Below are 15,854 nucleotides of genomic sequence, written 5' to 3' on the forward strand. Positions count from 1 at the left end.
AATTGCTCATGACATTTGCATTTTTATTTTTTTTTTTTTTTTCGAGCTGCTATCAGCTGCCGTGGAGAGATGACCTCTCAGTGCTGATCAGCTGGTCTACGGTTCATTCAGTCGAGATAACCGTGTATTTATGTATCTGAATGTTCAGACTGGATGATGATGAGAAACGAGCAGAGCCTTCTGGATGCCCTGTGGACTTTGTTGTTTTGTTTACTTCCATCTATGCAGTGGTTCTCTAAGCTGATCAGCCAGTAAAATTTGATATCTGTCACCAACTTGTGCCGCTGTGGATTCAACATGTTTGCCAAGTGACTATAAAGACGACTGGCAGCGCTGCACTGGACGAGAGACGGGAGGTTAAAAGATTTTGTGGAGCTTCCTGCTGTAGGCCCGGTAACTTCTATATTAAAATGATGACATTTCTGAGAAAAGTAAAGTCCAAACACACTGCAGGGAAAATCTCTGTCTACAAAGAGCGCGCTCTAACTGAGCCATCAGCTGAAATGATCCAAGCTAAGAGATATATAGCCCGAGGTAATTTATAGATCACTGCGTTATATGCAGTTTAAATTTACCAGACTTGACATGCGACATATAGTCGGCTTAGAAGGCATCATGTTACTGACTAGCAGCATGTTACAAGTAAGCTTGCATCGAGAGGGCAGCGTAGCTGATGATGTAAGTTCAATTAGTGTGTTTATGTTCATTCCCACTAATGCAGCTCCCACCGCCAGGAGTGTTAACAAACAGACTTTATCTGGCAAAAGCACAAAGCCAGTCATCAAAAATGAGGTCATTGTTTGAACACGGACCTGGAACTAGAATGATGTGTAAAAATTAAACAGCCAACTGCAGCGTTTGTGATGAAGTTAGTAAGTTGGACATGTTACATCCATGGATTCTTTGTTAAAATATGTTATTATCAGAAAATGTTTGAATAAAACATTGAAAGATTAATGTTATATTTAGTGAAACGTTGACCAAAGGACTAGTCCAAAAAAATACTCCATAGATTAACAGAATATCCCTAAAGAATAGACAGACTAATCGATTGTTGCAACCCCTGTCATGACCGTGTTATGGTATGGTTTATAATAACGGTTCATAATAACTTTTTCCTATTTTTTTCTAATTTTTTTAAATAACTATGAATATACAAAAACGCAAGTGTTGGTTGCCTGTGAACCAAGATCACATTTTAATGTTCCGATAATATTTTCATGAATGACTCTGTTTAATTCGTTCGCTGTTATGGTGACGAGGTTCTGGCAAAGTGCTGTGCTTGAAAGATAACACAGAGTGGGCCAGGTGACAGACTAAGTGCTTCTTACTGGAGGCAGTCATCTCCTGGGAGTCATTCTTCCTATTACCACCCTTCTCAGTCCATTTAAACCGTATCCCCGACTGTAACTCCAACACTATTTGAGATCCCTATAGAGCAGAATCAACAGATTAATAGCAAAATGTTTTGAGGGAAACGTGGTTAAAGTGTAATTATAGCTGAAGCCTCTCTGGAAAATGATTTCCTGTGGTAGAAGTTTCATCCGTTGTAGGATCCAGGAGACAGACCTCAACCTCCTGCACCATGGAAATAATAATGAAGTGATAATTCTCTCCGAGTCATAAGTTACAGACGCCATAAGTCTTCATCCCACACGTTAATATGGAGAGTATTTATTCTACTGGAATTTTTCTGGAGATATCACCTGAATAAAATGATACAAGATACATATTTTTATTATATTTTATTATTTCATTACCGACAGCAGTGAATACGAGAGGAAGACCGAGACCCAGATTTCAACGGCAACACTGTATCCAGCTTCATTCATCTTTTCACAGATTTTGATTTAGTACTGCCATGTTTCCACTCTGATCAAGTCACAGAATGTTTTTATTTATCCCATGTTATCGAGTTAGGATTTACTACTCTTCTCAATCTATATTTCCTACTGATCCAATTATTAGCAGGACCCTTGTGTGCAAGTAAACAAAGCAAAGTGCACAACATACTCTGCTTGACCTCAACTGCAGACATCCTCACAGAGTCCTTTCTGCATCCCATATGTTTGTCTTGCTTATTCTTCTTGATTGTCTGGAGGTTTAAATTCTCCGCATCTGAACGACCACAACCTTCACTGCATCATCTCAAATGCAGCGTGTTATCTCCTATAAATCCTCAGAGATTTATGTGTAGGATTAATTAAAATAAAACTCTGACATCTCTATTCATCATGCTTTCCTCACAGTTGCAGCCACCTTTATTTATCTTATCACGGGACACGAGGGGAACCTGTTCACAGCTGTCAATAACTCCACGTAATGTCAGCGATCCAGCTCACCTGCTTCATCTGTTGGCGAGGGCTGGTCACATGATGGAGACCAAATACCCCGCAGTGAATATCAGGCATTGCGATCCATTAGCATCGGTGTGGACAGTATCTACAATTACAATTTGCTGAGTTGTAAAGTTATATATTAAGTCTAGGAGCACTCCGACTCCTCCGGTGTTGGAATGAAGAGGGGGCTGTTTGCAGATCTGGCATGTGTGATAATTTATACATTACCCACCTGGTGTCCTGTAGATAGCTTAGGGTCTGAATGTACCAGACTGAGAAGAGCCTCTATCGTGTACAGCTTTCCCCCCAACTTCACAAGGGCCAAAAGCGATTACATGTCAAACTGTATCTTTACACCACCACAAATCCGCGAGCTTCCTGACGCCTTCCCTCACTGCCACATGTGTTCCACAGCATGTGGAGGAGTGAACAGAGCCAGTTCGCCTTCCTCTGCCACATGTTCCTTTAGTATAAAGCTTCAGTAAAAAAAACAAAAACACAGACGGTTCATTAGACTGAGTGAGACGAACTGTGGTAATGTCTGACTGTCGGTGTCACTGTAGGTCACCGGATCATAAATCTAGAGGTGCAAGACGATCCACCTAAAAGCTGGTTTTAGAAGCTACACATGTCGCTTTTTTACGAGGCAGACAACAAACAAACTCAATCTGGTGATGCTCGGGTTCTTTGACCTCTCAAAGTCGACTAAAATGATCCAATCTTTATATTCAATCTGCATTAAGAGACTATGAGAAACTATGGCAACATGTGCAGTGATGGTTAATGTGTCTCCAGGAGGTGTCAAAGTAAACTGGCACTTTAAGCTGTTTCAAGGACATCACTGATTACTGAACTGCATTAAAAGGGATGAAGGAAAATGGAAAAAAAATCATACAGGAAACTGCATAAAAAAATCCACATCCAGGCACTCAAATGGGTTTGAAAAGGCTTTTAATTCAAGGGGCTGCAGTAAAAAAACAAACAAATACGCGTTTCAGACTGAGCCTTCCTCTGGTACTCCAGCCTGTTTAATTAAAAGCATTTTCAAACATATTTGAGTGCCTGGACCTGGATTGTTTTCTGCATTTTTCTGCTTGATTTTTCCATTTCCCTTCAGCCATTAGTTTCCTTTCCAGCGCACCACCGGTTTGAGGGACACCAGCAGAGCTCCAGCCATTTTTCTTTTCTGCATTAAACAGGTTTTGATAGTTGAGCAACTTGGGCTGCTCTGAAAACATATAGTTTAGTAGTTTTCCTTTTATTTGCATATTTAAAAGAAGTCTGTGTTCACAAATCCTCGGCGGCTATGATTACATAGACAACACCTCATCTGAAATAATTCATATTAGAGATTTCAGCTGAACTGTTTAATGGAGGCCAGAAAAGGTTCTGATGACACATGTGCGTTTTCACTCACCAAAACAAATCATTCAGTGTAAAGTGGTTTTTCTCACTGTAGACGTCAAAGCTGGCAGGAATATAACGGAAGGTGAACACCAACTTTAAACATTAAACTGAGTTATCAGAAGTAATGACAGACTGACTCCAGCTTCATTTACCTTCTAAAACTCTTGTTTGAACAAACTTGTATTGCTGTATTGTTTGCTCAAGAATGAATTCAGAACCGGACCAAGCCTAACCTCACCGTAAAAGTTGCCACGTCATTTTGACTACGACTCTTGTGGCCAAACTATACACTATTGTCAAATACAAATGCTTTATCACCTTCACCTTTAGGTCACATATTCCTTTATAATAGAGGCCAGCCTACCACAAACACCTGACTTACTGAAGCAAAAAGACAGACATTTACCAAATACTGTGGCTAAATGTGCATCAGTATGGAGTTTGTTATGAGTCTAGAGTCACTCTTAACTTAAATGTATATCCAGACTGAACGGTCTACATGTAATTTAAACATACACTCTTGTTGCTAAACTACATCCCAGTTCTCCACTGAATCAAACACCTGCTCAGTCATCTTAACACCTGACAGGGTTATGAGTAGGCTTCCCATCATATTAACTATTTAACGCAGTCAAAGCCTTGACCAGCTGACCCTTTTTTTCTTTTTTTGGTTGGTGGCCAAAGACATAAGCATCTTTCTGAGCCGAAGCACAAACAAACAGTGAATCATATTTCACAAAGATAATCTATGTGGTGATTATGAATAATTACACATAGGTAATTATCACCCTTTGCCTCCCCTCTGTTCGCCTGCTGCTCCCTGAGCAGCAACTCTTTTAGCCTGCTATTAGACACCTATTCATAGACAGAGCCCTCATCTCTGCCCTGATACCGACAGAAATCAGTTCCTAATTTAATAATCAGCAGTAACAGTCGTGCTCTTGTGATTTACGCAGCCGTCTCGTCTCACATCCTAAGCATGACGTTAGCGCAAACCCCTGACACAACCTGACAGGCTGGATCTAAACCTGACATCAGGAGCTTTGTATCAGATTTTATGTCTGCCTTCTCCAAGATAAATGAACAGAGATTATCACCGCATAGTCACGTAGATTTACTGGTGGTAATAGATTGTTCCACATTAGTTTATACAGTGCTGCTCTGTGACCCACAGGCTTACATTGTCTCATGCTGACGCAGATAAACACAACTTGTGTAAAAATGACTCAAGAAGCTGCTAAGTTAAAACAAGAAGAAAATACCTCTGGAAATGCTTCTGAATATATACATAAAAACGTCTATGACTGGGGCAAGGGATTAGACAAAGCTGTCGACTATTGCCTCTGAGTCACTACTCATGATTCATAGAACGCTTTAAGACGTGAAGCTCAAAAGACTGGACGTGTTGGTAAACACGCATGTTACATAAAGACGTGACAAAGGAGTGGAGGGCACCCAATTCTTTCTGTAATGCGTGTGCCCATCCTTTATTGGATAATTTTCCAAAAGCTCATATTGCCGGAAACAAATCACATCTCCTTGCTTACAGTGGTGCTTTAATTCGTCATTTAACAATTGTTTTTCTGACCTTGTGGGTTCCACCTGCGCGTGTGTGGTAAATCTGATTTCCTATATTCTGGCCCCCTCGCCGTGTGGATGAAAGGAAGATGCCTTTGGGGTGAGCACACGTGCTACAATCTCCCCTGGCCTCAGCTGTTGGTGCGGGGCTAACAGGGGAGAGCAGGGAGGCTGTGTGGGTCTTAGACACCAGTACTCTCCTACTGTTAAACCTGTGGAGCAACATGCATTCAGTACATTCTCCAAATTCATAGCTGGGGCGCTTCATTGAACCGTGTGTCTGGTGTGTGACCTTGTGCTGATGGCTGGCATAGCTGGACGATATCAAAACAAAGACACCTATTTCTATTAATCAGGAAGACTTACAAGCCAGCGCTGGCCTATTATTAATAACACTACTGTCTGTCCAAAGCTTTCTTGTTTACAATAAAGATCTTACTTACTGGTCAGGTGTGTCAAATGCACACCAAGGTTGACACACAATGAAAACATTTTTCAAGGCTTTAACTGCATTATTGTACTTGTACATGACAAACACTAGCCTTAGACATATCAGTTTGAAAATCTTAAACGATACTTTCTGCATCCTTGTCGAAGGTTGTCAAGAGGCTGTACAGATTCACCAAAGAGACATCAAAGAGCTACCAGCACTTGAACACACCATAAAGACCAAAGCCTGTGAGCAGCTGGCACAAAAGTTCTACGTCTGCATGAATGGAAATAACTCCAGGAAACCAAAAGAACAACTATTAACCAGAAGACTAGGAAGCTGGGGAGAGCTACAAACTGTTGTACAGAACCTGATGTGTTTGTTCACTTACTGAGAATATTTTGAATGTTCAGATTTAGATGTTCAGATGTTAAACGTTAAAGAAAGCCACTCCGTGTGTTTTGTTTGTTTTGTATACTCCTGTTCTCCTCCTCAAGCATTGCCTCTCCGAGCTGAAAACTGATCAGAGGGATTTCTCTCTCGTTCCTCTGTGTGGACGTGATGAACAGGAATTTTATAGCAGACAGTTTTGAAAGGTGACAAAGTTCTCGGTAGAACGCCGTCTGAAATGTCAAGAATTGAAACTTAGTTTGTGACACACAAAGCCTCCAATCCTCCCTCTGTATAAGTATATCCTGAACAAACACCACTAAACGACAGACTGGCATCAAGAAACAGAGACCTCCTTCTCATGTTAGCCTTGACAGAAGAAAATAGCACAGCAGCACCAGTACTGATAGGATCTTAAAACGGTACTGACTCACTTGTGACTCAGGGAGCTAAATGTGAGGAATAATTATACTAGAGTGCCCACGTACCCAATCTTACCTGCAGCAACCTACCTACACAATATCAGAACAACAGAGCCATGAAGAAGTGAACATACAAACTCCCTCTTTATACTTTATTGGCAACAGAGCTTTTATTCCCCATAAGTTTGTGAGCCACGCTGAGAGATTATATATTATCAGGGCTACTTTTCTTGTTGATTTCATTCCCACAGTGGAGGTCCTTCACCAGAACCACTAGAACAACAACGAGAGCAGCCTCTTCCTCCGTGTAACCACAGTTCTCTTGATGAAAGAGATGTAATGATCGGCTGTTTTACTAACAGTTTCTCCAAACACTCAAGGTGCCATCTTGTTTTCTGAACTAGCCTAAGAGAAAGGATCGACTATATTATGATGTTGTATCATGTATAATATATTACACCAACCCGAGTTGGCCGATGAAACAAATGCGCTGGAGCATTAAAGAAAGCATTGAAAATAGTGAAGAAAGCTCAGCTTTGATAATATGATGCCCATCGATTATTGGGCATCAGCTTGATGTTTCCGATCACAGCCCTCAACAGAACATTTATGGTACCCTTTCGCTTCATTGTTGCATAGCATAAACTAACTATTAGCAGCATTTGTACATTTGTGGTGAATGGTTGAGACTAAAATCACCTGAACTCCTGTGGTGAGTTGGAAACACATGTGCCGTATCTGACACAGTCAGCGCAGGTGCAGCAGCTGCAGCACATATACGTCCACTGTCGAAGACCAGAAACAAGCGGAGACTAATAAACGTGTCACCTCATCGCTTTTCTTTTTCCTTTGCACATTAACTCCTCCTATGGAAGATAAGAAGAGAGAAGAACTTCCCACCAACCACTGATTCACTCTCACATAGACTGAATGACATCTGGTCTCCATTAATCCAAGCAGAGTTGATGCATGCACTGTGAAGAATACCACAACCATATGGTCTGGATGTGTGCAAGACTGGGGTCATTCTTGTCATTTTTAAGATCTTCTCCTATGCTTCAGGCCTTAAGACTATTAGGAGGCCATTCACGAATCCCCAAAAACATTGGCTGTCAACTGTATAAAACTGTCAACAAACAGTAGGTCAACAGTTCAGTAAATTCTTTTAATCCCCTAGAAACTACAGGAATGTCTGACGTCTCTGAGAGCTGATAAGTAAAAGGCTACAGGAATTTAATTTCTTCTCAAATTTCCCCAAAATTTAATTACATACAAGTCTGACTTTTATTCTCTAATAATTAGAGAGAAGGTTACTGGGCCACTTTATTAGTTTTACGTGAACAACCCTTTAAAGTTAGACTGTGTTACACTGAGACCTTTAAACCTTGCCAGCTCATATAATTGAGCATTAAGGAGAGGAAGAAGTTGTGATGAAGAGATGATCCCAACGGGGAAAACAGTGACAGTCTTGTAATTTGAGCTGTGGTCCTCTGCTGCTTAAATGTCCAGGGAATCAAAATGTCACAAAGTTAGACTTTTTCCAGAAAAAGCAACAATAAATCTGCAGTCATTTATTGCATCCCCCACCAGATAATGCGCAGACCTGCGTAAAAAAAAAAAGAAAAAAAGAAGCTATTATTAAAAATATACCTGCTCATCTTTATCAGACTTGTTGCTAGAACTCCACAATCAAGTGAAGTGCTGATAGTTTGCTAAAGACGACTTCGGGCAATCAAACCCCACACATCACACCACACACCGTCTCATGTGATTAATACTGACTGAAAACTTTCTGCGTCACATCCGAACAGCATCACACCAACCGAGTCTTCATTTATAGAAGCAGCAGAGCTAAACCCTGAAACGTGATGATTTTAGGATTAGCTGTCGTATCCCTCTCAAACCCGTCCAAGCTAATCTCGTTGGCGTATGTACACAGACGGAAATATTTGACAGTGCTCTTTCCTAAATGCTATCTTTTAACGTAGACACAGTGTACGAAACCTCTTTAACTCTTCCCACCCCCACTGTTTCAGATAGTCAGCCCCAGCTAAGCCTGTCAACTCAGCGCCTGCTTTCCTAATAGGAAACAACCCTCTGCTCTGCAGGTCGAGAACCACATCAACAGTAAGGACACTGTTAACAAGTTCACTTATAACGTCTGACATTACAAACTTGTACACTCTCTGGTATAAAACTCAAAAGACAAATATAGATGCATGAACACACACACACGAATTAATACAAGCATGACAAGAAGTACAGAAGTGCAACGCAACGATCCTACACTTTCCACCACACTGAGAGATCTAATGCAGTGCAACGATTTGATCTGTCCACAAGTGGTCTCTGGAGACACACTTAGATGCCAGGTGTGAACATACGTACTTAGAGTTGCCTACTTGTAACTGGGTCACCCAGAACGTATGTTAATGCGTTGTGGGTGACCCAGTTACAAGCAGGCAGACACCTGGTCTGACCAGAGCCTTTGTCTAAAGCAGATGGAGTGAAACATCCTTTTGCTCATACCAAGGGTGCATTTTGCAAAACCAGTGGTTTTGCTGACTGAATGAGAGGGACGCCCACATGGCCACGGTCACCACGAGGCCTCCGAAGCTCTTCTGTGGTGCCATGCAACTGTCAGCCATTTAACATCAGGATTAGCCACAGTTGCTGCCACACGTCAACACGGCAATGAACACATGCTTACGGTGGCGGTGGGGGAGAGATTTGGTAGCGGAGGTGACACAATAATTTACAAATCCTGTAAGTAAAGGAAGAGATAGACCTCATGTATGAGAGGAAAGAAATCCACCTGCTGCCACGTGTAGTCGACTGCACCCACGCCGAAGAAGAATATCTGGCCAGCGTGGCTTTGGGCGGGTTCATCATTCACGAGGCAACAAACAAATCATTTTCACCACATGTTGAATTACTCTGTTGTCTGACAAACCACGAGCTGCTACTGAGGTCCAGGATAGAAAAAATACTGGGCCCCTCTCTGGAAAAAAAAAAACAAAACTAAATACTTGGCATTTATTCAGCTCATCCTTCTTCAAAGGGAGCGCCCACTGTCACAGAGCTGTAAAGCCAGCTCACTAATCAATCGCCACATCTAAGTCCAGACAAGCATTTGGGCAAAGCCATATGAGGTGCAGGGAAGCCCGGCAGATTAGCTCTTGTTAATGACCTCCCACGGTATAGGACTGAACCTCCCGACTCAGCGGTCAGATTTAAGTTACCTAAAAAAAAATGAACAACGCACTCAGACCAACAGCTAGAGATAGACAAGCAGGCCGGGAGAGATTGTGGTTAATCAGCTAGAGGACAAAACAAACACACTCAAAATCACAGCTCCTCCTCAAGATAAAAATAAATAGATCCACTCTGATGGCTCAGATTACAAACCAAATAACTGCAGAAGTGAGTCACCACTATAGGATGTGTTTTCAGTGTTTCGTGGTTAAATTAAGGGATAAATAAAGAGTAACACAACTTTTACGTGCAATGAAGCTACTGTTGCCAAGTAATTTCCTTCGTGGATCCTTAGAGTCTAAATAAGTAATTGAAACAAAACCACAAAAAGAATCGGCGTTATAACGAGAATACTTCTTCTTCACTGTTTTCCAACAAATGCTACCATTTACAACGCAGAGTGTTAGAAAGGCTGTACGACAACATTCGGTGCCTTTGAGTCGTGACCCGTAGCTGTGGCTTTGCCGGTGTTGCAGCTTGAGGACAAAACGAATAAATCAAACCCGAAATCACGTAACGTGCGGCGGTCGGTAAAGCGGGAAGGCAGAGGCCCGGTGGGATTTACCCTTTCTGTGGCATTTTCACAAGCCGGTGTACGCTGAAGAGGAGCAGCAGGGGCTGTGGTGCAAGGTGCTCGGACAACCGACTCCCCCCCCCCCGCGACAAGCTGTCGAAGTGATATAGAGCCAGCAGGTGGGAAAGGGCAGTAAGATGAGGAAAGTGAAATAGCAAAAAGACGGAAGGTATGAATGCTAATGTGAAAACATGTTAACCATGCTCAACTAATCTATTTGACCTCAAATCCGTAGCTCTGCAATCCATCACAGGATGCACGTCACCAGCAGAAAAACAAGGACCAGCTCCTAGACCCTTTCCTCTTATCACTAGTCGCTGCATGAGACCCCGCACGGCTTCAGCTCCATCCAGACTGAGGAGCTAAACCTCTTTACCACTTGTAATGATGCATCTGTTTCCGTACTTTGGTTTACAACTTTTCTGCAGACGTTTACTTAGTGGATTGTGTACTTAAGAGCAAGTTAACAAAACATATGGCCGTGCCACAACTGAGGCCTAGGACAACACATCAAGTGTTTTTATAAGATTAGATCATGTGTAAGAGCTTAATAACAGCCCTGCCAAAATAAAATGACAGCCCTGTATTTTACCCTCCAACCCATGAAGGAGAGACGTCACCGCACAGGCTCCTTTTGTCTAATAAAATAAATGATTACATCTCCTACTGCAAGTCAGTATACGGCGACTTAATGCGATTCATCTGGGGTTCAAGATAAATATCTGACAGCCTATTAAGAGAAGGACAACAAAGAGCGGGTTTTTAAGAACTTAGGGACAGAACAGATCAAACTAATGCCACTGTCCTGTGGACCCGACAGGTGCAGAGAAAGTAGCTCAGAACAAACAACGTGCTCCTTGTTATTCACTGGAAACAGATGAGATCCACATGACCAGAGGAGCTGGTCTGGTTTTTGCTTCAAAGGGAAAAACCAAGACGGATGAGTCATGTGAAAAAAAATCATTTGATTTTATTATGTGCTATAACAAATTGAACATTAATTATTACACGGGATAGGATGTGTAATGATAAAGTGTAATTATGAAATAATTTGATTTATTGTACTGATTTAGGTAAATATAAATATAACATTTAAAATTTAAAAAATAATTTGAATTTGAACTAAAGAAGCTGCTTAGATGAGAGACGCTACGTCCTCGTGAAACTCTATAAGCAGTTTCAGTTCGTTTTGTCCAGAATGTTTTAACGTGATGTTTTATTTCAACCCCTGCTTGACCAAAGTCCCATTAAATTTGCTAATTAACCTAACAGGCAACGACAAATGTTAAAGTGGTGTGATATAATGTGAAGCCATAAACTGCACAGATTGTAAATACAAATGTATAATTTTCCATATGGAGCTGCACAAATAAATGATCACTGGACTCACTATACCAATATTAGCAAAATAATTGTAGTATATCTATACTGTAGCAATTGTATCACACCAGGAAACAATAATACACAGAATGTGTAATTTTCCCTATTTCTTATCCCTCTTGAGTCCCTGCCATGTCTCTGACCAGTAACACAGTACACAGTACACCACACAGTCAGGCTGCCAGAGACCACACTCTCCTCGATGCTGACAGCTTGATATTCAATCTTTAAGACAAATTACACTGTTTGCTAATGTGGACAAGTTTGATTAATGAACAAACACTCATGCACAAGTGCTTCAAAGACAAAGCTTTCAAACCATCTTTGGCATAAAGTCACTATAAACTATAAACCATCTGTAAATGGAGGATTAAAAACCATTTACCACACGTTTCTGTTAGATTGTAGATTAGTTGTGAGACCTGTAAAATATCTGGTGCTGCTAGATAATTTCAGTCTTGCAGCATTAAATGTGGCACAGCTGGTATATAGATGCTGACAAACTCAGTACAGGGCCTAGTCGTATTATCACAGAGCGAGGACGGAGTTAAACGACTTCACCAGATGCAGTTGCAGTGAAATTTCCCACTTCCAAAAAGAAAAAAAAAGGTTTAGACAAAAGTTACAGAGTTGGTCAGCATTTGAATTTCAGTATAGAATATATACTGAAATTATCTTACTTATTATAAATAAATAAAAAATGTTAAAAACTGCTGAGTTTTTTTCACAATTTAAACAACTAAACAATCAGTTTTATTTTAGTTCATATAAACCCATGGAACATCTTTTAAACCCACAAAAGTTGTGTTTTGTGGGTTAGTTTCATGGGTGTGAAAAGAAGCAATATAGTTAATAGTTAATACAAATTTCGCTACATACATTTTATTCTTGATAAACACCATGCTGTAGGAAAAGTTCAGAAACAGTACAAACTGCAAGTTTGGGATGAATATTTTGCCTAACTTTAAAACCTCAAATTTGAGGATAAGCGGTGGCAGAAGATGAGGTGAGATGAAATGAAATTTAGGTAAATCGAAAAATTTACAATATCAAGTAGTACAATGTTTGTGTTTAGTTATTAATACAAACTGACATAATGTATATTCATACTATATACCTCCAATCATTCAAATCAATTTTAGGCCAGATTTAGGCCAGTCCTTACTTTTCCACAGACATGTTTGTCTTAGATATATATATTTTTTAATATACAATGAGACAACTAAAACATGTACATTATCTTAAAGCATCTCTGGTCTTGCTTTAGAATTTAAATATGATTTCAAAGTAAGAAACCGCTCGTAAAAATGAAACTCAAATTTCCATACTGTTCTTCACTCTAATATTTTTACATTAAACTACAAAGTGTATAGAACTAATATAAAATAAAATGCTGATACTTAACTAGCGGACTGACGTATGAAAATCATCTATTTTTTTATATATCACATTTAGAGCAGACATCGTGGGAGGTTTCATGCCACCGGATATTCTAGCAGAGATGCAGTTATGTCTTTCATAAATATTTCCCACTGGCTCAGCCACATTTGTAAATGATATTATATTCATTAAAAGCCATCACCCGAATCTCATGTGGATTTTTGTTTTTCTTTTCTTACATACAGCATAAGCTGTATACGCCTGCTGATCTTGAGGTTTATTCATTTTCTCCTTACCTCTGCAAGGGTTCACTCGCTGTCTCCAAGGGGTATCCACCACTTTGTCCTTTTCCCAGCATTTTTGTGGACCCTCGTTTTACACTCTCAAAGCTACTTTTCCGATCCCAAGCTTGCTGCATGGTGAAGCAAACTCCCTAGCACCACCTGCAGCTTTAACACCCCTACCCTTCCCACACACACACCCCCCCTCAAAAATAACTACCACTGTCCAAAGACAGCAAATCCTGATGAGGCGGCAACTTTGTCTAGTCTGCTTTTCACTCCCCTTGCTGAATGGATAGATGACTGAAGGACAAACAGGCGGGAAGAGACTGGCTGCTGACACTTCAGCAGGGTCTCTTCCACGCAGCCACTTCTGATCGACAGCAGCAGCAAAGCCAGCAAAGCCCCCTTTAGCTTCGTCTATCCAACTCTCTTTCCCTATAAACTGTGCTACTACTTCCAAGGCTTTCCTTCACTTCACTTGTGTTCTCTCCAGGGCAGAGATTGGGGGGGGGGGGGGGGGGGACGGAGCAGAGCCTCTTCAAAGGGAAACAGGAGGTTGACTGAGGGCAGTTTAAGAGGCAATAACAGAAGAGGTGGGCTCATGGGACGGCTCTCGGGGGGTGAGTTGAACAGGACCAAATGGGAGTCCCTGCCCAGGACAGCTCCACGCAGCACAACAACAGGGACAAGAAAGTTCCCCGCTAGTCACTGCTGATTATCACCTCTACAGTCAAGCACACACACAACGCACACACATACCCTTGCAATAGTCTGGCCAATGATGCCGTGCACTGTGGTTCTGGGAATGCCATCAGTCACTCAGTGGGTGTTGGGATCGATTCAGCTGCTGAATAATTGGAGGGTCCAGTCTCCAGCTCTGGAACACAGTGTCAGATTATTAACATTTTGTAATGTCTCCGAGCCAAAAGGTAGGGCATGTTCAGTAATAAATCACCATTAGGGGGGGATAGCACTGAATGGGACATCCGCGGCCCTTTATACGCCACACCACACCACGAAGGTAAGAGGTGGTGGCTAGCTTGTATTGCATGGTTGGATTTTTAATCATTTATTTTGATTTGACAGGTTACAGTAATATGTAAGAGGATTATTATTATAACTGATGATGTAGAAGGCTTCCAAATTATGAATCTAGGACTATAAGTTGGAGTGTATTTTTTGTCTTTAGTTAGAAACTACACCTGTGTCGATGAAACCAAACCCTAATCATCTGGAACTGGATATTCGACCAAAAGGTAATATTTCTCTTAAAGCACCAGTATGTAAGATTTATCATAGCCTCATAATGTTTTTCTGACACATTTCTACAGTAAACTAGCTCATGCACTGTGCATGCCACGGCTAAAAAACTAAGCTGCAGCTTTTGGGCGATAGTGGCAAATACTGCTGTTCCTTGAATGGCCACAAGAGGCGTGTCTCCAAAAGTGAGTCACAGAGCCGCATCAGATCGGAGGGAAGATTCTACAGAGTAACACTATGGGGCCGATGTGTTATATTGAAATACATGTCCTATTTTCACCGATAACGGGTACAAAAATGTTATTGCCAACGTCTGTCAATATGTAAAAAGCCCTTTACTGTTATTTTAGTATTATCATTGGTCTTACCATTAGGCTATAACATTAGCACGCTAGCCATAATAACTTAGCAACCAAAGCAAAGTTACATGTCAATTAAATTTGTCTAAAAGTTACATGTGCACGCGGGTTTCACAGTAAATATGACGGTCGCTGCTATTTTTCTAAGCCTTTAGTCTAGATAACTAGGCAGCATAAGACTTGGTTAACTTCAAACTTCATCATTTGTGTTGGGCGTTCTTGAGATTCAGGTACACATTAATGATGGTATGACTTTATTGTTCCTACATAAAACCTTAAACGTCAAAGGGAGAAACTGACATTTACCTCACATGACAGGGAGAAATCAGTTGACATCCTTTTAATCTTCTGCTCCCATGACTTTCTCCGTTTCTGCCCACTGGGTAAACCGATCCTGTGCTGGAGCCGTAGACTGAGCACTGAGCATTGTGGTATATTTTAACTTTTGATCCGATTTTATTCTCTGTTGTTGACACCTCTCTGTAGGAGAATATTGGCTAGATGTATCTAACATGGCGCCCATGAAACACGTGACCAGCTCAGAACCAATCAGCATAAAGGATAAGACGGTCCATTCCCTAGTTGGCAGGACTGTCTCTAAAATACGGCTCTGGTTAGTCAATCTCCGTGTTTAAATGCGTAACTTCACAATTTTATCAAGAACTGTTTAATTATGTCAAGGCTTAAAATTATGCATAATTTAGGGAGTAATCAATTTAACTGATAGGTGGTTGGCCTTACAGGTCACTTGACACCTGTCTTTCGGCTCATGCACTACCTCTTTGCCCATTTTTTA

General features: G+C 41.0%; 1 protein-coding gene across 1 annotated transcript in view; it reads right to left on the reverse strand.

Annotated features, from left to right (window-relative positions):
* The window catches only part of rbm20 (RNA binding motif protein 20), a 47,195-nt gene extending 33,600 nt beyond the window's left edge, over positions 1-13,595 (reverse strand). The window contains exon 1 of the mRNA XM_047579574.1: positions 13,452-13,595. Within this exon, the coding sequence (XP_047435530.1) occupies positions 13,452-13,573 (122 nt within the window). The 5' untranslated portion in view covers positions 13,574-13,595. The remainder of the gene's footprint in view (positions 1-13,451) is intronic.
* Positions 13,596-15,854: the final 2,259 nt, after the last annotated feature.

The sequence above is a fragment of the Mugil cephalus genome, chromosome 2, assembly GCF_022458985.1.
Source record: "Mugil cephalus isolate CIBA_MC_2020 chromosome 2, CIBA_Mcephalus_1.1, whole genome shotgun sequence".
Taxonomy (NCBI): Eukaryota; Metazoa; Chordata; class Actinopteri; order Mugiliformes; family Mugilidae; genus Mugil; species Mugil cephalus.